Source organism: Coregonus clupeaformis, chromosome 15, assembly GCF_020615455.1.
Source record: "Coregonus clupeaformis isolate EN_2021a chromosome 15, ASM2061545v1, whole genome shotgun sequence".
NCBI classification, from domain to species: domain Eukaryota; kingdom Metazoa; phylum Chordata; class Actinopteri; order Salmoniformes; family Salmonidae; genus Coregonus; species Coregonus clupeaformis.
Genome location: NC_059206.1, coordinates 52,316,450 through 52,339,214, shown reverse-complemented (window position 1 = coordinate 52,339,214; position 22,765 = coordinate 52,316,450). Strand labels below are relative to the sequence as shown.

General features: G+C 41.9%; 1 protein-coding gene across 1 annotated transcript in view; it reads right to left on the bottom strand.

The window, feature by feature from the left end:
• Window positions 1–21,999, bottom strand: part of LOC121582881 (guanine nucleotide exchange factor subunit RIC1) — a 72,730-nt gene extending 50,731 nt beyond the window's left edge. The window contains exon 1 of the mRNA XM_041899033.2: window positions 21,425–21,999. Within this exon, the coding sequence (XP_041754967.1) occupies window positions 21,425–21,565 (141 nt within the window). The 5' untranslated portion in view covers window positions 21,566–21,999. The remainder of the gene's footprint in view (window positions 1–21,424) is intronic.
• Between the last annotated feature and the right edge of the window lie 766 nt (window positions 22,000–22,765).

Here is a 22,765-nt window from a genome sequence, read left to right as displayed (position 1 = left end):
GGATTACAAATAAGGTGGCAAAACATTGTTTTCTTTAAAAATATATATAAATTCAGATTTTTCTTCATATTCACATGTTGTAGCTTGGACCCTATTTTACATCGGTTGAGACACAACATGCTATTGGACACGCAACTCAGTCCAATAGTAATCTGATCTGTCAGTAACAAGGATGCAAGAGCGCAAGATTCAACTTTTTTTTTTTATCTAACAAAAAATTACTTCACCAGCCTTAAAAAGTAACAAAATATTTGAGAGGTAACAAAATACCAAGGAAAAAAGATTGATCTCACCGTGAGGTATGGGATCCCCCTTTGAACCGATGACTTTCAATTGTTCAAAAACTCTGTTTGGAAGCCTTTGCGAGATCACGTATAGTCGGTTTGGTGAGGCGCACTGGAACGGGTGCCCCCTAACAGCGATCTAAACAAACCCTTTACAAACTAAATTCTCTAGAAATGAACCTCGCGAATCTAGGTCCAAAAGACTCCCCAGGAGTGGCATAACTCTCCTCCTGGTGCGAACAGACAGGCCCTTTTCCAAACCCCATTTCTTCCGTCAGCCCCCATTAATTAAAAAGTCACAGCATTTGACAGCGCATTCAATTAAAATTATAAACAGAGATTCTCCGGTACTTTTGTATACTTTTTAGCCAGTAGTTCTGAAAGTAGCACGAAAAGTGGTCCATGAAAACTACGTACTACGTCAAGTGACTCGTCACAACATCACAGGAGAGACATTTCACCAAAAACTTTTTTTAAAATCAAAACACATTTTTTGGCAGAAAATCCTTCTGGAACATGTGACCTTTCATGAGCCTTAATAACAAACTTGTATGCCATCTGTAAATACGAATACAACTGTTAAATTACGAGCCTAGTTGGTTTAGCCACGGAAAAAGACTGGAACCTTCCGGCTAACAATGATGCCGAGAGATGAGTTTGGATTGGTCTGCCACGTAGCACGCTTCTGTCTATAACACGAGCTGGTCAGTATGTGTCAGTAATCCTTTCTAAGAACTGCACAAGTGTTGCTAAGACTCTCCACTTTCTGGAGGACCGAGTTTTGAGATCAGTGGAATGCCCGGTGGAAACACAGTAGGATAGCTAAGGAGATGGAGAAAATTCAGGTGTTTGATTGCAAATGCGGAGGGAGTCGAAAAGAGAACACAGAAGGCTGTTGTTATATAAAACACCTGTCTCCGGATTACGTCTTCAAACTAAGGGCAACCATGGCATCCGTGACAGAGAGGGAGAAGCGTTCATCCATGTATACAGGTAAGAGAGTCCATCTAGCTACATTTTCAGTTTCATATGTTTCTAATTTTGTCAGAAAGTCATTTTCATTGCAAATTAAAGCATACAGTTAGCTAACCAGCAAAACGTTGGCTGGCTCGCTAGCTAACGTTACGTGTATGATCTGTGTAGTAATATTATTCGTATCTCAGAACCACTTGCATTGCTAGTTATAGCCTAATGTTAGCTACCTAGCTAACATTGAACCTACTTGGTTAGCTAGCTACCTGTAGATTAATGCAGGGTAGTGACGTTATGAGTTGGGATTATGGTTCATTGTTTAGCTAGCTACATGTCTAAACAAAAGACTACACTATGCAAGTAACCATTTCACTGTACCGTTTACAAGTTCTGTATCCTGTTCATGTGACAAATCACCTTTGATTTTATTTGATAGAGTATGTGTTTACCATAGACGGTAATGTGAAGAACAACATGACCTGCACCAAAGACAAATTAGGATATAACATTAGGCCAACGAGACAGTGTCCACTCACTCTTTCCCACACTCTTTCTCACTCTCTCACATACATACGTGTCACCAGTACTCTTCGGCCCAACAGGAGACTATTCATCAGCACCACACTACACCATGTAATCCCATTCTCACACGTCAACTGCCTCTGCCAACACACACAGCTTCACACGCACACAAAAACACCAGCGTTTCCATAAAGGGAGCAGAAATTCAAATCTACACGCTTCAGAGCGGAAAGGAGGGAGAAAGATACAGAAAAGAGAGACTAAAATAAAGAGTATCCTTACTAGGGCTGTCACAGACAAAAACAAATCTTAGTTGACCATGAGTAGTATTTTCTTTCGATCAATCGATTGTTTTAAAAACATGTATTTAAAAAAAATATATATATATATATATATAGACACCCTGTGTGTTTTAATAAAATCAACTATATGTACTGAACTTGTCTGATGCTTTAAGCACGCTGTTTGATTAAATAATTAAGACACACAAATTACTCAAGAAGGAGCCAGAGATCAAGATAGCCTAACCAGAAGAAAAAAAACTGTTCCCGACCCTCTTCCTCCCGCTGCTGCTGGCCTTCGCAGATTCTGCCGAATCTGCCTTATGCTCCTGAAGTTGCCGGTAATGTTCGACGAGCAGGTGTCCACATACTTTTGGTTATGTAGTGTATGTAATGGGGAATTGATAGACCGGAAACAATGCACACAAAGTTATGAAACAATTAATATGCACGGAATGGCGGGAGAGAGCGCATTCTGATGAGAGACGTGCCTTGTGCATCTGAGCCACACTCCCCTTCTTCTTGGACCGTGGCATTCCTGTGGCCTCCTCAATGGATTAGTCCACTGAGACGGGCGCAAATCAGACAGGTGTCTCGTGTGTAATGACCACCCAAAAATATTGCAGACCAACAGCCTAACAACCAAACAATCGACCAAATTAGGTCAGCCCTACTCCTTACATTACAATATGAGAAAGGCAGGGAACTTAAGGCTAAGACGACTGGGTAGAGGAGCTGAACATGACTCCAGGGCTCTACGCTGACCTTTTTTTACAAGGAGCACGTGTGCGCCCAAGTTGAAAAATGTAGGCGCAAACAAAATATATTTAGGAGCATAATGAAACATATTTCAGATATTAAAGCTAGAATCCTTCATTTTTCTAGGGGCACTGGGGCTCCCAAATTTTAATTCCAGGTCGCACAGCAAAATATTTAGGCACACATGCAAGTAAAATGGTCGCACAGTAGAGCCCTGGACTAATGACCTGAACAGTTGGCACAACAACGACCCCTCACAGGCATGACTCTTCGTCAGAGTGACCTTTCCCCCCAGTAGTAATACTGTACTGCAGCCAGCTAGAGGGTTTAAAGGGGTTGTGTAAATAATAGAGATTGCATCACATGCATGTAACCACACCGTCAGGTCATGTCAGAACAAGAGGCCTTTGAGCAGGTGCCCCGTGCTGCATTCTCCAGGGGCGTTAGCTACAAGAAGACAGAGCCAGTCACAGGGCCAAACAACAAAAGAGTATGCAGTATGTACTGTCTGTGGAGGTTGGGTTGATGTGGTTCGAGCTTCCACCTCTGTGCCAATGCCTGGAGGAGGAAACATTATTAAAGCAGAAACACATCAGTCAGCTTCAATAGCATCTTTGAGTGAGCTTTGCACTCCAGAGCCCAAAAAAGCATTTGAATACAATCTTTCTGGACTCCTTCTTCCACACTGGAATTAGCCAGATGGGATGGCCTCAGCCAGTATGGAGAGTCTGGTCGTTCAGTCTAATCACAGCCAGCTTCACAAACTACGCACGCACACATGCCCACGCACAGACGCACACACACACTACAAACATACACAGTAGTCGGGACTGAGCCTGCTGCCTGTCAGCGGAGCCACGTAATCAATCCAATTGAATCTCTTCCAAGTTCCACAAAGACAACATTAAATAAGATGTGATCTGTCAGACCCACATCACAGGCCTTCAGTAAATGTGTTGTTGAGGAAGAGGAGTAATAACAATGAATGTAGGGCAAACTGCTTTTCACTAAGCAACAGGCTAAATTGATTTTTCAAATCAAATGTTATTTGTCACATGCTTCGTAAACAACAGGTTTAGACTAACAGTGAAATGCTTTTCCAAAAAGACAGAGTTAAAAATAGATTTAAAAAAATAGAAAGTGACTAGAAATAAACACAGTGAAAAACAAATAACAATAAAGAGTAAAAAATAACATGGCTATATACAGGGAGTATCAGTACCGAGTCAATGTGCCGGGGTACGAGGTAATTTAGGTAGCTATGTAGGTAGGGTTGAATAATAGACAGTAGCAGCAGCGTACATGGTGAGTGTGAAAAGTGATCGTTGACGTTTTGTAAACATGTGAGGTCCTATAGCCACCTACATCAAAACACACAGACATTGATCCTGTAAACAGCAGATCAATCCCAGCGTATTCAGCAGATTCATAATCGGAGCACAGTTATGAGCACAGGGCTTACCAGCTATCAACTTCATTATAGAGAGGATGTGGGACCATATCCACAGAGTCTCAGAGTAGAAAATTGGTCGTAAGTGCTGAGAATATAGATGTTTTACTCCTAATCATGTGTAATAATAAAAGCTATGCTTAAAGCCTCTTTAGTCATAGGAGTTCCACCTAGTCTACAGATATTTAGGAGACCTCATGAGCTGTCCTAACCAGTTAAGACTTAACAGCAAGTGTCTTGATCATTTTTAAAAAAACTTAGCGGTTCCTGCGTCATAGACAGGCAATTGCTTTGGAGTTCTTGAAAGAATGCTTTGATATTTCCACATGATCAACCCATTAATACATCTAGACCTACATGCTTCAGTATCTCTTGCATTTTTGACAATGATTTCACAAGGCCTAATTCACATTCTTCTTTCGATTATTTCGTTAACCTACATACAGTGCATTCGGAAAGTATTCAGACCCATTGACTTTTTCCACATTGTTACATTACAGCCTTATTCTAAAATTGATTAAATAGTTTTTTTTTTCATAATGACAAAGCAAAAACAGTTATAATTTTTTTTCTAATTTATACAAAAATAAAAACTGAAATAAAATAAAACATTCACATAAGTATTCAGACCCTTTACTCAGTACTTTGTTGAAGCACATTTGGCAGCGCTTACAGCATTGAGTCTTCTTGGGTATGACGCTACAAGTTTGGCCCACCTGTATTTGGGGAGTTTCTCCCATTCATCTCTGCAGATCCTCTCAAGGTCTGTCAGGTTGGATGGGGAGCATTGCTGCACAGCTATTTTCAGGTCTCTCCAGAGATGTTCGATCGGGTTCAAGTCCGGGCTCTGGCTGGGCCACTCAAAGACATTCAGAGACCTGTCCCGAAGCCACTCCTGCGTTGTCTTGGCTGTGTGCTTAGGGTCGTTGTCCTGTTGGAAGGTGAACCTTCGCCCCAGTCTGAGCGCTCTAGAGCAGGTTTTCATCAAGGATCTCTCTGTACTTTGCTCCGTTCATCTTTGCCTTGACCCTGACTAGTCTCCCAGTCCCTGCCGCTGAAAAACATGCTGCCACCACCATGCTTCACCGTAGGGATGGTGCCAGGTTTCCTCCAGACGGACGGTTGGCATTCAGGCCAAAGAGTTCAATCTTTGTTTCATCAGACCAGAGAATCGTGTTTCTCATGGTCTGAGAGTCCTTTAGGTGCCTTTTGGCAAACTCCAAGCGGGCCTTTTACTGAGAGTGACTTCCGTCTGGCCACTCTACCATAAAGGCCTGATTGGTGGAGTGCTGCAGAGATGTTTGTCCTTCTGGAAGGTTCTCCCATCTCCACAGAGGAACTCTGGAGCTCTGTCAGTGACCATCAGGTTCTTGGTCACCTCCCTGACTAAGGCCCTTCTCCCTCGATTGCTCAGTTTGGCCGGGCGGCCAGCCCTAGTTAGAGTCTTGGTGGTTCCAAACATCTTCCATTTAAGAATGATGGAGGCCACTGTGTTCTTGGGGACCTTCAATGCTGCAGAAATGTTTTGGTACCCTTCCCCAGATCTGTGCCGACACAATCCTGTCTCGGAGCACTACGGACAATTCCTTTGACCTCACCTGTGGGACCGTATATAGACAGGTGTGTGCCTTTCCAAATCATGTCCAATCAATTGAATTTACCATAGGTGGAGTCCAATCAAGTTGTAGAAACATCAAGGATGATCAATGGAAAGAGGATGCACCGGAGCTCAACTTCGAGTCTCATAGCAAAGGGGCTGAATACTTATGTAAATAAGGTATGTTTTTTATTTTTAACAAATTTGCAACAATTTCAAAGAACCTGTTTTCGCTTTGTCATTATGGGGTATTGTGTGTAGATTGCTGAGGATTTATTTTTATTTAATCCATTTTAGAATAAGGCTGTAACGTAACAAAATGTGAAAAAAGTCAAGGGGTCTGAATACTTTCTGAAGGCACTGTATATCATGTTATTTGAAGTTATCCCTTTGGAGCGCATGCTAAAAGGGAATTCAGAGCGTTTTGATGAACTGTAATATTATAACAATTCTGTTATTTTTGTGCATGCCTCTAAGTTCGGCAATTGAAACATCTAGGGCCTATGTTGATTTGGATTGTGTTTTATGCAACATTATCTGCAAGTGACTTGATGCCGATTGTGCCAAAGTGATTAGTTGTTGAACAGGAGTGAGGAGTGTGTTGATATAAAGGTAATACTTTCAAAATGCCACTGTCAACTGGCATTACACTGTATGATTCAGTGCAATGTCTATCACGTTATTCAAAATATCAGAATTGGTTAAATAAGGTTATGCATGCAAACATATTCGGCAAGAATTAAGAGTAGGCTAAATTATCGTGTCAGGCGAAAACGATAGGTATCGAACGTTTTACCATTGCAACATTTGACGTAGTCACATTCAGTGTCTGAAGCGTGCTAGAGTTCATAGCTGGCAATGCCTCATCGCAATTGGTTATTCCCCATTATTTGCAACGTCATTGAGCGTCATCACTATCTTTCCCTTGCTATACTTCAAACTGTCGTTATTACCAGCTGAGAAACTTTTATGAGTTGATTTTACTCCTGGCTCAGAATTTGTCTGAGCAGTGTCTTATCGGGATGGGCATGAGTAATCAAGTACTCGAACAGACGTCAAAACTAGATCTTTAACCAGAGATCACTTTTTTTTCAAATACTGTAAAGCTATTTGGTGAAATGTGCTTTGTGGCTTGTCCCGAAAAAATATGAAATGTCTTGAAGACGACGTTAATTTGACTCAAGTGTTACATTAGTGCATGTGCATTTGCGGGGCACAACAAAAAAGAAACTAAAAAGGCAAGCATCACACAGTTCTAATCCCTAAATTCCCTTTCCCCTCCGTGTCTTACTCAATTGTGTTCCGACCGCTCCCTCTACACACGTGTGCTTAGTTCGCACACAAGCTCCTGTTAGGCCTACAGAAATAAATGCCTGTAAGAACAGTGGGACAATGGGCATAAAAAATGCCTCTAACTGATGGGATACACAAGCTACATTCCTTGTCAAATGACGACAGTTTTATCACGCATTCAAAATGGACTGGTCAAAATGACCTGGTTGATTGAAGTAGGGAAATATGTGCTCCAGCAACGAGCTGCAGTTTTGGAATAATTGCGTGCCATCTGTTTTCTGTTTAGGCTACTTTGCGAACTGCTAGTGCCATTTAAAATTGGTTAGCATAGGCTATAATCTCCCCTAAAAATAAACAGGTTCCACACTGAAAATATGCAAACACAGTTTGATAAAGACAAAGAGCGTATTTTCATCAGAATCATTAAGCCAAGGCCTACTCCCCAAACAGATGTCGTGGCCGTAATTCATCAGCATGCAGTGTTCAATGTGGAATTGAAGAACAGTCAGAATAAAATTAAATCGCCCGTCTGTAGGCCTATATCGACAAGGCAGATTTTGGTTTGTAACCCTGAATAAATGGTCTTTCAACACGCCAAACTAAGCCCTGTTTCAAATGATCACTTCAAGAATAACTGTTCCAGATGCGTGAATGCGCATCACTTCGCACTAGCAACCTTTTTCATTAGGAAAAATATTCTGTTCCACTTTATTCTGTTATATTACATCATGTTTTTTGCTTTAAAATAGGTGTCTTGACTGTGATAAGGGCTTGTGAAATAAGAACGTCTTGTCTGCTAAATTAACAAAAACAAGTCTATGCCATTGCACAGTCATATGCTTCTACAAGCAAGCACCACTGCTGAAGTTATTGCCAGTTTTAAGATTGTGTTCCACAATATAATATTACCAGTTGATATTACAGTTTCAATAAATGAATCTTAAATTGCAATTGTTTACTTCTAAATATACAGTTGTTTGTCTAAATAGGTACACCACCCCGTTCACAAAAATGGATCGCACCTTCAGACAGTGAGTCACGTGGCTTGCTATATAAAGCAGGTGACAGGCATCGAGGCATTCAGTTGCTGTTCGATTGAACACTAGAATGGGCAAAACGAGTGACCTAAGCGACTGAGCGTTGTATAATCGTCAGTGCCAGGCGCGCCGGATCCAGTATCTCAGAAACGGCCGCCCTCCTGGCCTTTTCACGCACGACAGTGTCTAGAGTTTAACATCCAGTCAGCGGCAGTCCTGTGGGTGAAAACAGCTCCTTGATGGCAAGAATCGTGCAAGCTAACAGGCGTGCCACAAACAGACAAATAACGCCTCAGTACAACAATGGTGTGCAGAACGGCATCTCGGAACGCACAACTCGTCGATCCTTGTCACGGATAGGCTATTGCAGCAGACGACCACCGCAGGTTCCACTCCTATCAGTTAAAAACAAGAAGAAGCGGCTCCAGTGGGCACGCGATCACCAACACTGGACAATTGAAGAGTGGAAAAACATTGCCTGGAACATGACAGCGAGTTCAGTTTACTTTAGTGGCCTGCGCAGTCCCCAGACCTCGACCCAATAGAGTATCTTTGGGATGAGATGGAACCGGCTGTTCGCAGCATGAATGTACCGCTGTCCAATCTGCTGCAACTGCGTGATGCCATCGCATCAGCATGGACCAACATCCCTGTGGAACGTTTCCGACACCTTGTAGAATGCCCTGAAAAATTCAGGCTGTTCTGGAGGCAAAGGGGGGTCCAACCCAGTACTAGATGGGTGTACCTAATAAAATTGTCCCGCTGAGTGTATATAAGGGGCAATTTAGCAATTAGGATTTGTTATCTGTAATGGTTACTATAAATTAGGCATTGTTGTGCACTGTTGGCATATAGATTAATGCGCACATGTTTTCCAGTGCGGCCCTTGCCCTTGTTATAAAAATATATTTTCCAGAGTACGAAAAAATTATCGTGCTAGCACTCGAACAGTCAAACATTGTCAAATGCCCAACCTAGTGTCTTAACATCCTCCTAAAACCTACTCTGAGCTGGTTTTAAAAACAGGTTTTAACAGGATTCCTAGGACCTTTTGTCAGATGCTTTGTGGATACGGGCCCTGATAAGCTTTCCTCTCCATCTCACAGACAGAGCCAAACACCACACACACAAAAACCTGGCCGCTGAATCACTTAGGTAATCATCATAATTTCAATTCCCTAAAAGGACATTTAACCTAATCCATTTTTAAAACCGAAAAATGACTTTCCCCATCTACAGTTTTGAGAACTTCTGCCAACTATGACACTAAACGGAGATTGTCTATGCAGTGAAATGAGGAAATCACCTGTGGTTTCACAATCAATATTCTAAACCTCTGGACTGTATTGTGAGTAAAACATGACTTGGTAAACGGTTGTATTCATAATTATTCTCTGGCGACCTTCAGGACACAACAGAAACAGGAAACGACACAGACGGCACGCAACCATCTATTGTTATCATGTCCAGACTCAGCCTGGCCTCTTTCAGCAGGAAATAGGCATATCGTCTTGCTTTTTTCTAATGAGACTGTGAGAGGCCAAGCATACCGTTAAGACTAGGATACTGAATTATATAATGACAAAGATGGAGAGGCTAAAGCTATACCGTGTGTGTGCGTCTGTCTGTCTGTCTGTGTTAGGGGTGTGAACGTTAAAACAAAATTGGAAACCTTAACGTTAAGAAAAATCCCTTACCGAAAAACACTTTTGTTGTCTTTTTTTACGTAGCTGCAGAAAGTAAACAGCATAGTGGGTCAATTATCGCAAAAAACTAAGAGCATTGAAGTGCGAGGCTCAACTTCGCTACTGTTTTGGTGCCCTGTCTACCACTCTGAACAGCATGAAGCAAACCCGTGCACATGCACAGATATTGTTTGCGACTGTGAGAGCGAAGTGTTGCATCTCGCTCATCTCAATATCCTAGCCTATTCATTGACGATAGGCCCTGCTTTACTGAAGTTGCGAGACATTGCAAGCCAAGAAATTGCCAAATACAGCATTCCATTGCGAGATACAGATTTGGATTGCTGATCGATAGGGCTTGCGCACGATTCTGACTGTCTGCGTGATGACTGACCGGTCTATACTGTGCCCCTCCCCTCTCTCTCTGTCCCTCGCTAGCGCGCTAAGAAAGATGGGAGTGTTTGTGTTCTTTTTAGTACGGCAACTAAATCAGTGTCCTCTGTTCCAAAAATACTGAATCTTAGAGAGGTCGACGTGCAAAATGTTGGAGTCGACTCTCCACCATTTACATTTAAGTCATTTAGCAGACGCTCTTATCCAGAGCGACTTACAGTTAGTGAATACATATTATTATATTTTTTTATACTGGCCCCCCGTGGGAATCGAACCCACAACCCTGGCGTTGCAAACACCATGCTCTATCAACTGAGCTACATCCCTGCCGGCCATTCCCTCCCCTACCCTGGACAACGCTGGGACAATTGTGCGCCGCCCATGAGTCTCCCGGTCGCGGCCGGCTGCGACAGAGCCTGGATTCGAACCAGGATCTCTAGTGGCACAGTTAGCACTGCGATGCAGTGCCTTAGACCACTGCGCCACTCACCACTAGGTCATTGTCGTTAACGGTTGGAAAATTGACAGAGAAAGGCAAGCGACAGCAGCGAAGTCCTGTATGGCAATACTTTGAGAAGTTTAATGAGAAGGAAATGTAAACTTTGCCAGGTGGAATTGAGGTACAGTAATAGTAGTACAGGTGCAATGCTTAACCATCTAAAAAGGGACACACCTTGAGACCCACACCGTTGCTGGCAGAAGTGCAGCTGCATTGTGAATTCACATGGAATTGTATGCATTTTTCATATAATTTTAACTGAAAACCGATTTAAGAACCTTGGTTGTCCAAGGTTCTGAAACGTTAGCATACTGTTGAATTGGCGCCTTTTCCTAGACCACGTTGCTTTGTGCATAATAGCAAAGTTAACCAGCATATTGGTTTTGAGAACATTGCAAATCACATTTTATTTGCCACATGCGCCGAATACAACAGGTGTAGACATTACTGTGAAATGCTTACAAGCCCTTAACCAACAATGCAGTTTAAGAAAAAAAATATTAAAGAGCAGCAGTAAAATAAAATAACAGTAGGGAGGTTATATACAGGGGGTACCGGTACAGAGTCAATGTGCGGGGGCACCGGTTAGTTGAGGCAGCAGCGAAGTTAGGAGACCAGAAAACAGCCCTTGCCTTAATTGTCTAAGAAAAGTGAGGAGAGAGGAAACCGCAACTTAATTGGGTCTATCATCAATAGCCTAACTGTTAAATGTGCCTGGCTTTATAAATCATCCACATATACAGTACCAGTCAAAAGGTTTGGACACACCTACTCATTCAAGGGTTTTTCTTTATTTTTTACTATTTTCTACATTGTAGAATAATAGTGAAGACATCAAAACTATGAAATAACACATATGGAATCAATGTAGTAACCAAAAGTGTTAAAAAATAAAAATATATTTTATATTCTTCAAAGTAGCCACCCTTTGCCTTAATGACAGCTTTGCACACTCTTGGCATTCTCTCAACCAGCTTCATGAGGAATGCTTTTCCAACAGTCTTGAAGGAATTCCCACATATGCTGAGCACTTGTTAGCTGCCTTTTCTTCACTCTGCGGTCCAACTCATCCCAAACCATCTCAATTGGGTTGAGGTCGGGTGATTGTGGAGGCCAGGTCATCTGATGCAGCACTCCATCACTCTCCTTGGTCAAATAGCCCTTACACAGCCTGGAGGTGTGTTTTGGGTCATTGTCCTGTTGAAAAACAAATGATAGTCCCACTAAGTGCAAACCAGATGGGATGGCGTATTGCTGCAGAATGCTGTGGTAGCCATGCTGGTTAAGTGTGCCTTGAATTCTAAATAAATCACAGACAGTGTCACCAGCAAAGCACCCCCACACCACCTCCTGCATGTTTCACTGTGGGAACCACACATGCGGAGATCACCTACTCTGCGGTTGGAACCAAAAATCTCAAATTTGAACTCATCAGACCAAAGGACAGATTTCCACCGGTCTAATGTCCATTGCTCGTGTTTCTTGGCCCAAGCAAGTCTCTTCTTCTTATTGGTGTCCTTTAGTAGTGGTTTCTTTGCAGCAATTTGACCATGAAGGCCTGATTCACGCAGTCTCCTCTGAACAGTTGATGTTGAGATGCGTCTGTTACTTGAACTCTGTGAAGCATTTATTTGGGCTGCAATCTGAGGTGCAGTTAACTCTAATGAACTTATCCTCTGCAGCAGAGGTACATCTGGGTCTTCCTTTCCTGTGGCGGTCCTCATGAGAGCCAGTTTCATCATAGCGCTTGATGGTTTTTGCGACTGCACTTGAAGAAACTTTCAAAGTTCTTAAGATTTTCCGGATTGACTGACCTTCATGTCTTAAAGTAATGATGGACTGTCGTTTCTCTTTGCTTATTTGAGCTGTTCTTGCCATAATATGGACTTGGTATTTTACCAAATAGGGCTATCTTCTATATACCACCCCTACCTTGTCACAATACAACTGATTGGCTCAAACGTATTAAGAAGGAAAGAAATTCCACAAATTAACTTCTAACAAGGCACACCTGTTAATTGAAATGCATTCCAGGTGACTACATCATGACGCTGGTTGAGAGAATGCCAAGTGTGTGCAAAGCTGTCATCAAGGCAAAGGGTGGCTACTTTGAAGAATCTCAAATATAAAATATATTTTGATTTGTTTAACACTTTTTTGGTTACTACATGATTCCATGTGTTATTTCATCGTTGTAATGTCTTCACTATTATTATACAATGCAGAAAATAGTAAAAATATGGAAAAACCCTTGAATGAGTAGATGTGTCCAAACTTTTTTGACTGGTACTGTATATCTACACAAATAAGACAGATCCTGCTTCTGTTGCCTGTGTTTGCTTAATAGCCTACTGATTCCGTGAGCACCAAGCCTCATGCAACCACGTCGGATAAACAATTTCACAAATTCTGCTGTTTTTAATATTTGCTATGCTGTAATAAAGGCTTGACACTTTTTTTCGTTAAAAACAACCTCTGACATTATAATTTATTTAGTGTTGTTTACACTGTTCCAAATTGTCCGAAAAATAATGTTTATAATAATAACCCTCCTTTTTCTTGATCTCCTTATTGTTATTATTACTATTATTATTATGATCATCATCATTATAATAAGTAACGTCATTATCATTAGTAGGCTTAGTATAGCAGCCTTGTATAACCACCATCTAGCCGTAGGCCTAAGAGCGCATCCTGTTTAATCAATAACGTAACTTACTTAGGCCTATATTTCAATACTTATATAGGCTACTGTATCAATCAATCATTAATTCGTTCATGTCATCACACAACATACGAGTCATTCATGATTTGAAATGCAATCAAGCATTTTAGATTAAAAATAAAATAAAGCGACCCTTGAATAATTAGCATAAACAATAAGCCATTCCATTTAGGCAATTGCATTCACGAATGCATGCGACTGTTTTTAGTCTTTGCTGTAATAAATGCTTATAATTTATTTAGTGTTGTTTACATTGTTCCAAACGGTCAGAAAAAATATACTGTAATCAAACAGCACCTGTTTGGCACACATAATATGCACGCAGCGCTTTCTCCTTACCTTCTTTTTCTTGAGCTCCAGTATTTTCCACAACTAGTCAAATGTATTCCACACATCAGACTTCCCCTTTACCTCCTGATCAACCAGCAAAAATTCCCCAGTTTCGAGTTCATTTATCACGTCCTCTGCATCCATTTAGCTGTCACATGTGTTACGGTGTTCAGAGTTTGTTATAACCAATTTATTGATGTGATTATGATATAGGTCAGGCCCTATTGGTCACGTGCATGCGATGCATACATGAGTCACATAAAGAGAGCAAGGGTTGAGGGAATAGGGAATGTTTTTCCTAAACAAATTAGGGATTTTAATAGCAGAACTTTTCAGTCAGAAATGGCTGTAATTATGTTGCAGCTTCAGTAACACAGTCAGCACGATAAACACTGTTGATGTTCTGTGGTGGTCGCTGCAGCAGGGAGGAGAGAGAGACAACGGGTGCTAGTCACTTGCTGTCATAAAAAAAAAAAAATATGGAAAAATACACGTTTAAAAATTTAGACCAATCGATTGGTCGAAAGAACAGACGACTCTCGGACGACCATTACATTTTTTTTGTCAGGGACAGCCCTAATCAGGATAGATGATACGAGTAAAATAAAGAACAGATAGTAGCAGCATACAGTGGGGAAAAAAAGTATTTAGTCAGCCACCAATTGTGCAAGTTCTCCCACTTAAAAAGATGAGAGAGGCCTGTAATTTTCATCATAGGTACACGTCAACTATGACAGACAAAATGAGAAAAAAAAAATCCAGAAAATCACATTGTAGGATTTATAATGAATTTATTTGCAAATTATGGTGAAAAATAAATATTTGGTCAATAACAAAAGTTTCTCAATACTTTTATATACCCTTTGTTGGCAATGACACAGGTCAAACGTTTTCTGTAAGTCTTCACACACGGTTGCTGGTATTTTGGCCCATTCCTCCATGCAGATCTCCTATAGAGCAGTGATGTTTTGGGGCTGTCGCTGGGCAACAAGGACTTTCAACTCCAAAGATTTTCTATGGGGTTGAGATCTGGAGACTGGCTAGGCCACTCCAGGACCTTGAAATGCTTCTTACGAAGCCACTCCTTCGTTGCCCGGGCGGTGTGTTTGGGATCATTGTCATGCTGAAAGACCCAGCCACGTTTCATCTTCAATGCCCTTGCTGATGGAAGGAGGTTTTCACTCAAAATCTCACAATACATGGCCCCATTCATTCTTTCCTTTACACGGATCAGTCGTCCTGGTCCCTTTGCAGAAAAACAGCCCCAAAGCATCATGTTTCCACCCCCATGCTTCACAGTAGGTATGGTGTTCTTTGGATGCAACTCAGCATTCTTTGTCCTCCAAACACGACGAGTTGAGTTTTTACCAAAAAGTTCTATTTTGGTTTCATCTGACCATATGACATTCTCCCAATCCTCTTCTGGATCATCCAAATGCACTCTAGCAAACTTCAGAAGGGCCTGGACATGTACTGGCTTAAGCAGGGGGACACGTCTGGCACTGCAGGATTTGAGTCCCTGGCGGCGTAGTGTGTTACTGATGGTAGGCTTTGTTACTTTGGTCCCAGCTCTCTGCAGGTCATTCACTAGGTCCCCCCGTGTGGTTCTGGGATTTTTGCTCACCGTTCTTGTGATCATTTTGACCCCACAGGGTGAGATTTTGCGTCCCAGATCGAGGGAGATTATCAGTGGTCTTGTATGTCTTCCATTTCCTAATAATTGCTCCCACAGTTGATTCCTTCAAACCAAGCTGCTTACCTATTGCAGATGCAGTCTTCCCAGCCTGGTGCAGGTCTACAATTTTGTTTTTGGTGTCCTTTGACAGCTCTTTGGTCTTGGCCATAGTGGAGTTTGGAGTGTGACTGTTTGAGGTTGTGGACAGGTGTCTTTTATACTGATAACAAGTTCAAACAGGTGCCATTAATACAGGTAACGAGTGGAGGACAGAGGAGCCTCTTAAAGAAGAAGTTACAGGTCTGTGAGAGCCAGAAATCTTGCTTGTTTGTAGGTGACCAAATACTTATTTTCCACCATAATTTGCAAATAAATTCATTAAAAATCCTACAATGTGATTTTCTGGATTTTGTTTTCTCAATTTGTCTGTCATAGTTGACGTGTACCTATGATGAAAATTACAGGCCTCTCTCATCTTTTTAAGTGGGAGACCTTGCACAATTGGTGGCTGACTAAATACTTTTTCCCCCCACTGTATTATGAGTGTAAAAGTGTGTGTGTATATAGATATGTGCGTGTGTGTGTGTTGTTACCCTTTTTGTGTGCGTGTTCGCATTTCAGAGCCCTCAGCCCAGGTCCTGGATCAGCAGTAGCATTGGGCAAGACGGAGACTAGTGGACAGGAATGCCAACATTAATGTCGACAAGGTTGGACAGCCTGTCACACACTATTACTATAACAATAGCTAGGTTTCCATCCAATTCGCGACAGATTTCCATGCGAATATTCTAAAATCTGCATAAAAACAATATGCACATTTTTCCCACCAGAGATGTGTTTCCATCAAATGTACTTGTTGCAGATAAAAGACTGTGACGTAGGTCACATTAAAATACATTTTGCGGTTAAATTCCCACGTACCAATTAAAAAAATAGAAGTTAAATGGGTTACGATCATATTTCAACTCCCCTGATGGTTTTACCACCAAAAAAATTTGCGTTATATAGCGAACACTGACATTGGCATGTGCGCCCTAGCCAACAGCTCGCAGATACAGTGCGGGTATAGCCTACATTATGAAATTATTATGGACAAAAGATAGATTATTTTTTGTCAAACGGCAGCCAATCATTGATGATCATGTCACCAGAATAAGACCCTCGATATTTATTGGAAAGGAGCATCAAGCTCATCACCTTGCACTTCCACCACCCTGTGAAGTTCATCATAACTTATTTCATCTGTACCCTAATAAACTGCATGTTTTCCCGACGAGTCGTAGTGGGAGGGTCACAACATGTCATCATGTGACTCCAAGTTTACTTCGATATGATGGTTATTATATCAATATTTGCACATAAAAGCGTTTCCACTGACATTTCTCGCATAATTAACTTTACCGACAAAAATATCCCACCTTGCCCAGCGTATTTTGTTTTGTCGACATTTGGAAAGTTTACCGATAAGTTTCCATCAGGCCTGTCATGACATTTTTTATCCCAACGTACTTTACTCGCATATAAAAGTGTCGATGAAAACCTGGTTACTGGCTGATATACACTGAGTGAACAAAATATTAGGAACCCCTTCCGAAATTTGAGTTTCACCTGTTTTTGTGCTCAGAACATCCCCAATTCATCGGGGTACAAGGTGTCGAAAGTGTTCCACAGGGATGCTGGCCCATGTTGACTCCAATGCTTCCCACATTTGTGTCAATTTGGCTGGATGTCCTTTTGGTGGTGGACCATTCTTGATACACACGGGAAACTGTTGAGCGTGAAAAACCCAGCAGCGTTGCAGTTTGACACACACAAACCGGTTAGCCTGGCACCTACTACCATACCCCGTTCATAGGCACTTAAATATTTTCTCTTCCCCATTCACCCTCTGAATGGCACACATACACAATCCATGTCTCAATAATCTCAAGGCTTAAAAATCATTATTTAACCTGTCTCCTCCCCTTCATCTACACTGATTGAAGTGGATTTAACAAGTGATATCAATAAGGGATCATAGCTTTCACCTGGATTCACCTGGTCAGTCTATGACATGTTTTGTACACTCAGTGTATATACTCCATATAGATAGGGTGGGATGTAGACAGGGACTGTAACTGCCCCAGTGGGACTCTTCGTATGTGAGGGATGGGTAATAAGGCACAGGGGTAACTCTAAACCAAACCTCCCCCACAACCCGATTCATTCAGTCAAGCACAAACCCAGCTAGCCTAGCACTAATGCTAATTAGCTAGAATAACCCCAAGGGCCCGACTTCAAACAGACGTTTTCATACAGTAGCCTATATTACAAAGGTCTCAGAGGACCTTGTTGCAGTGAGGATTCCTACTGATGAAAAGCACTGTCATCGGGATCACAGAGATATCATGACTTGAGAATAATATGATGGAAGTGGATATCCAACTAGCGGGCAGATGAAAATGCATAGGTATTGAAATTTGTTCGGCTTAGAAGTCCTACTCTAGTCTCCTTTTCCAGCTTTCCTCTTTTGTTCTCTATTGCTCCTCTAGTGTTCGCTAAAGACATGCTCTGGTATTTGGCGACTTAACCTCCTGCTTTGGGCTGGATGTGTCATTGTGTAGTTCATGTATGCATAATCTATGAGCAGAATTACTGTCTTACCTCAATCTGCCACGAAACCCCTAGTTTGAAGCGACTGTTTTTTTGAAGCTGTGCCAGGCCATTTTCCCTACATTTCCCCCCACGCGGGCCACCCCTCTAGCAAGTCGATTTCTAGCCAATAAGCTTCAGCCCCTCGCATTTGAGTGACAGCTAGCAAGAGGCCTGCCCAGCGTTATCCAATGAGGTTGAAGGGTGGGAGCAACAGCTCAATGGACACAGCAGAGAGAGAGAGAGAGAGGGAAGGGGATACCTAGTCAGTTGCAGAACTGAATGTGTTTAAACGAAATGTGTCTTCCGCATTTAACCCAACCCCTCAATCAGAGAGAGCGAGAGAGCAATGACGTGGTGCACATATCTGCACGTGACATGGTATGCAATTTTCTGGGACCAAGTCTGGCTCGTAAGTGCTACTTTCAGAACTACTGGCTAAAAAGTATACAAAAGTACAGGAGAATCTCTTTAAGCAATAGGGGAGGCCGATGACATCACGAATCACCATCAGACCAACTCCTTCAATTCCCTATTCCCCGAAGTTTGCAGTTTTGTAGGAAACACATTATTTTGTTCAAAACATATTTTTTTTACCCTTTAGTGCGAGTACGTTACTGTATTTATACTTGGGATATCGCTTTTCAACAGTAATAAACAAAAATTGCTGGAGGACATCTTTAAGCTTAGGGTGCTGGGGTTAGTAGACTGCCATCCAGAACACCTCAAAATCGGCTAACTCTATACTGCCTAATATGAAAGGAATGCCTGAGCCAGACTACTGAGACCTCAGTGGACCCATCTCCTCTGTGGGAAGGTAGAGTTACTCCTCCAGGGTCTGGTCACTCATTGCCCCTTTAACTGAGGGGATGATGCATTCTTGCATGAGAGAGAACCTCTCAATCAACCCCAACAAGCCTCCCTGTGCTGAACCAATAAACAACCCTCACTCAGCCACTGCCCTCAAATGCCCTTATGCTAAACTGTCTTTTAATTTTATGTCAACTGATACTGAGAGCTGTTCTCAAAATCCAAATTGCAATTGTGTGATTGGACACCAAACACCAAAGACACTCAGACAAAACCTCACAATTAATACGCTTTATAACAACACATTCTACTAAGGTACGTCCTAGAGGTCTAGAGAACTCCTGCCTGACAACCGCCACCTCTTCCATCTCTTCCTAGAGTTCCACAGTTAATTCCCACACATATCTGCCCGTGCAAAATCCAAGGCGCAGGGCAGGGTGACAGCAGGACTACATGACTAAGCTGCTCCCTTACACGGATTTCTGCTAGCGCCAGGCAGGGCAGGCCAAGCTGAAGAGAGATGGGATTAGAGCCATGGGCTTTAGAGGAGTCATGGGGGGGGTCAGCCATAGGGGATGGCTGATAAACAGAGAGATAGGAGAGGGAAGGAACTGGCGAGAGGACAGAGGAGGAGCAGGCAGTAGGAGAGTTTCCCATGGAGGGAAACTGCTCCCATGGAGGAGGAAGGAAACTAGTACTGAAGTGTGCAAGAGGTGTTCCATTTATGGAATCCAACTTGGAGACTAGGAAAGTCCCAAGCTCAGACCCAATAACTCCTGGGGGAAGGGGCTGTCTTTGAGCTAGAAGTTGTAGATACATTCATTTTTACATACTATCCGTTATGGGATCAGTTCATGCCCAGCTGTTGAGGTTGACATGATTTATAGATCAGATAGGCCTAGATCTGTGCATTGCTGCCTAGTTCAGTCAGGCTGGCTGACCTTCAAAGAAGCCTTGAGTCTTGGACTGGACATGCCTGGCTGCTTTAAAACACTAAACTAAAAAGGCATGCAGAGCAGACAGAAGGCAAGGGAGGCCTGGACCAGCCACTGAGTTAGGGTTATAGCAGCACCCACATTCCTGTCCTGTGTGGACCTTCCTGGACATCCTGTCCATTCTCTACCGTTTCTCCCAGTTTATGTTCCCAGGCCACTGGGGAAAATAAGAAAACCAGGAAGCTCAACAGGATACTGCCTGTAAGACAGGGAAATAAATGCCGGCCTAGATTTACATTATATACGTATTATGTAATGCAGAAACATCTAATTCTATTTTACTGCAAGATATTTGCAGCACTCTTGCGTTTACACATTTATGTAGCATAGTCATGGAGACCGAGCTCATTTTACAGCTGGGCTGACATAACTGTATTTGCAGATGTTGACATTGACGATATACTGTGAAGTGCAAGAACATGTACAAGACTATTCTATTTGAGCTTTACAAATCAAAACTGTGCAGTTTTATCAGTTCGGTGGTATCAATATGTTGAAAAAGAAGTCTAAACTAATTAACTAAGCCTTATTATTTGTTCCCATACTAAGATTATTTAATGAGAACGCAACTATAATATCGTAAATAAGCACAGAAATTGCACAGTCTGGAATTATTTAGTCATTAACGTAAAACGAATATTGCGATATTTGGAGTAGCATATCATAGAAGAGGCCTCCCAAAACATCGCCCAACCCTACTTTGTTATGAATATGAGAGGAATGGGAAGAAGAATGACGCACATGGAGGTATTGAAATTCACTGGAAGTCTGTAATTTACACTGTTATGGCTAGATACATAACAATGCTCTCCTTTAACCCAAGCTTGTTTCATGGGGCACCCAGTGACGGTGAAGGAATTTGCACCAGAGCTATATGGAGCTATGTATGGTAGGGTGTTAGGGGAGTAAAATAAACATTGCTTTTAATGCTGAACTGAGTATACCAAATTATAACTCTGATTTGCACCTTTTACAAAAGCCGGCCAAGCTAAACACTTTGGACAGTAGCGATTATATTAAATAGTATTCTTACATAATCCTCATTAAACTACATGAATGTATTAAAATGTTAGTGCCAATAACTCTGCAAATGTGATTTGCCATGTATTTAGCTATCTAGCTAGCTACTGCTAGCCAATGTAACGTTAGTTTGGTACATACTTTATTATACTGGACTGAATACATTATTTGTGTGCAACGTTAGCTTAGCTAGCTAGTAACGTTACTTTTGCCAAACAGCTGATGCTTGTTTTGTATGCGCCAGCTACTAACGTTAGCTAGCTAACTAGCTAGCATTCTTCTAAGTCCCTGTATGCCATGACAGTTAGCTAGCTAAATATGCCATGCCATGATTAAATAAATAAAAAGTCGGTGACGCGGCAACCAGTGTGCACAGACCAAACTTAGCTTGCTTGCTACTAGCTAACTGGCTAACAACTGCTAGGTAGCGGCTAGCCAGCTCATCGGCGATTCCTTCGTTGCTTACCCGACTAAACCAGACGCTTAGTTGAGTCTCTGACAACACAGCGAAGTAAAACCTCTGGGAGTTGGGCTGAATGTGAAACGGTTCCTCTTCACTTTTCAGTGGACAAAGTAGCCTCCGGGGCCAGCCAGTTAAAAAATACATGACGGTCAGTCACTCCGAATCGACACTCTCCGTGTCACGGGGCCAGTTGAATGGCTATATTCCAAACGTAAACTAGACGATGTTGTCCAATCGGTTCATGAACAATTTGAAGAAAATTCAATCCCTCGTAAAATCGATTTGCAGTCCAACGACATTCGTCCTGATCCTAGAAATTCATAAGCGATTGAGATCCAATCAGGCTAGCTAGCCAACACTGCTAACTTGACATAGAACTGTGGAGCTCCTCTGAAAACAAATCGCTTGCGCACACGGTCCTTTAAGTTAAAAACAAAGTGCAACAGCATGAGCGAATAGCTTTCTTTGTTATAAAGGTATCCTTTCTGCACCTATCTGAATAAACATTTCTTGTTTTTATTAGCGATAATACATATAATTTTATCTTCGGTGTCTCTCGCTGTCGCCATCTTTATCGATTCAAGCTTGCTAGCTATCCTCGATCCGATTCGCTATCCCAGACCTCTCCGCCCACCTATGTGAAGCTAGCCACAATATTGGAATTTACGGTTCGTCTTCTAAATAAAAGTTCCTCACTGAAAGTGATGCAAATGATTACAAATAGCGGAATCATGTCATATTTTGACTAAATAATGCTAAACAATGTTGGAGAATTGATATATAAATTCAAAAGACAATAATTAGTTAATTTGACTGGAAAAATATATAAAAATCTGTTGAAATTGCACCGTGGATGTATTACGCTTCAGAATTACATTGGGGGAATACTTATATTTAATCGTACAGCCTTACCTATGGATTATGGATAAATGAAATGTGGTATCAGTCTACTCAGTGACACCCACAGAACATAACTGTGAAGCGTTTACACATATATACTGAACAAAAATATAAACTCAACATGCAACAATTTCAACGATTTACTGAGTTACAGTTCATATAAGAAAATCAGTCAATTGAAGTAAATTAGGGCCTAATCTATGGATTTCACATGACTGGACAGGGGCGCAGCCATGGGTGGGCCTGGGAGGGCATAGGCCACTGGGGAGCCAGTCCCAGCCAATCAGAATGAGTTTTTCCCCACCCAAAAGGGCTTTATTACAGACAGAAATACTCCTCAGTTTCATCAGCTGTCCGGGTGACTTGTCTCAGATGATCCCGCAGGTGAAGAAGCCGGATGTCTAGGTCCTGGGCTGGCGTGGTTACACGTGGTCTGCGGTTGTG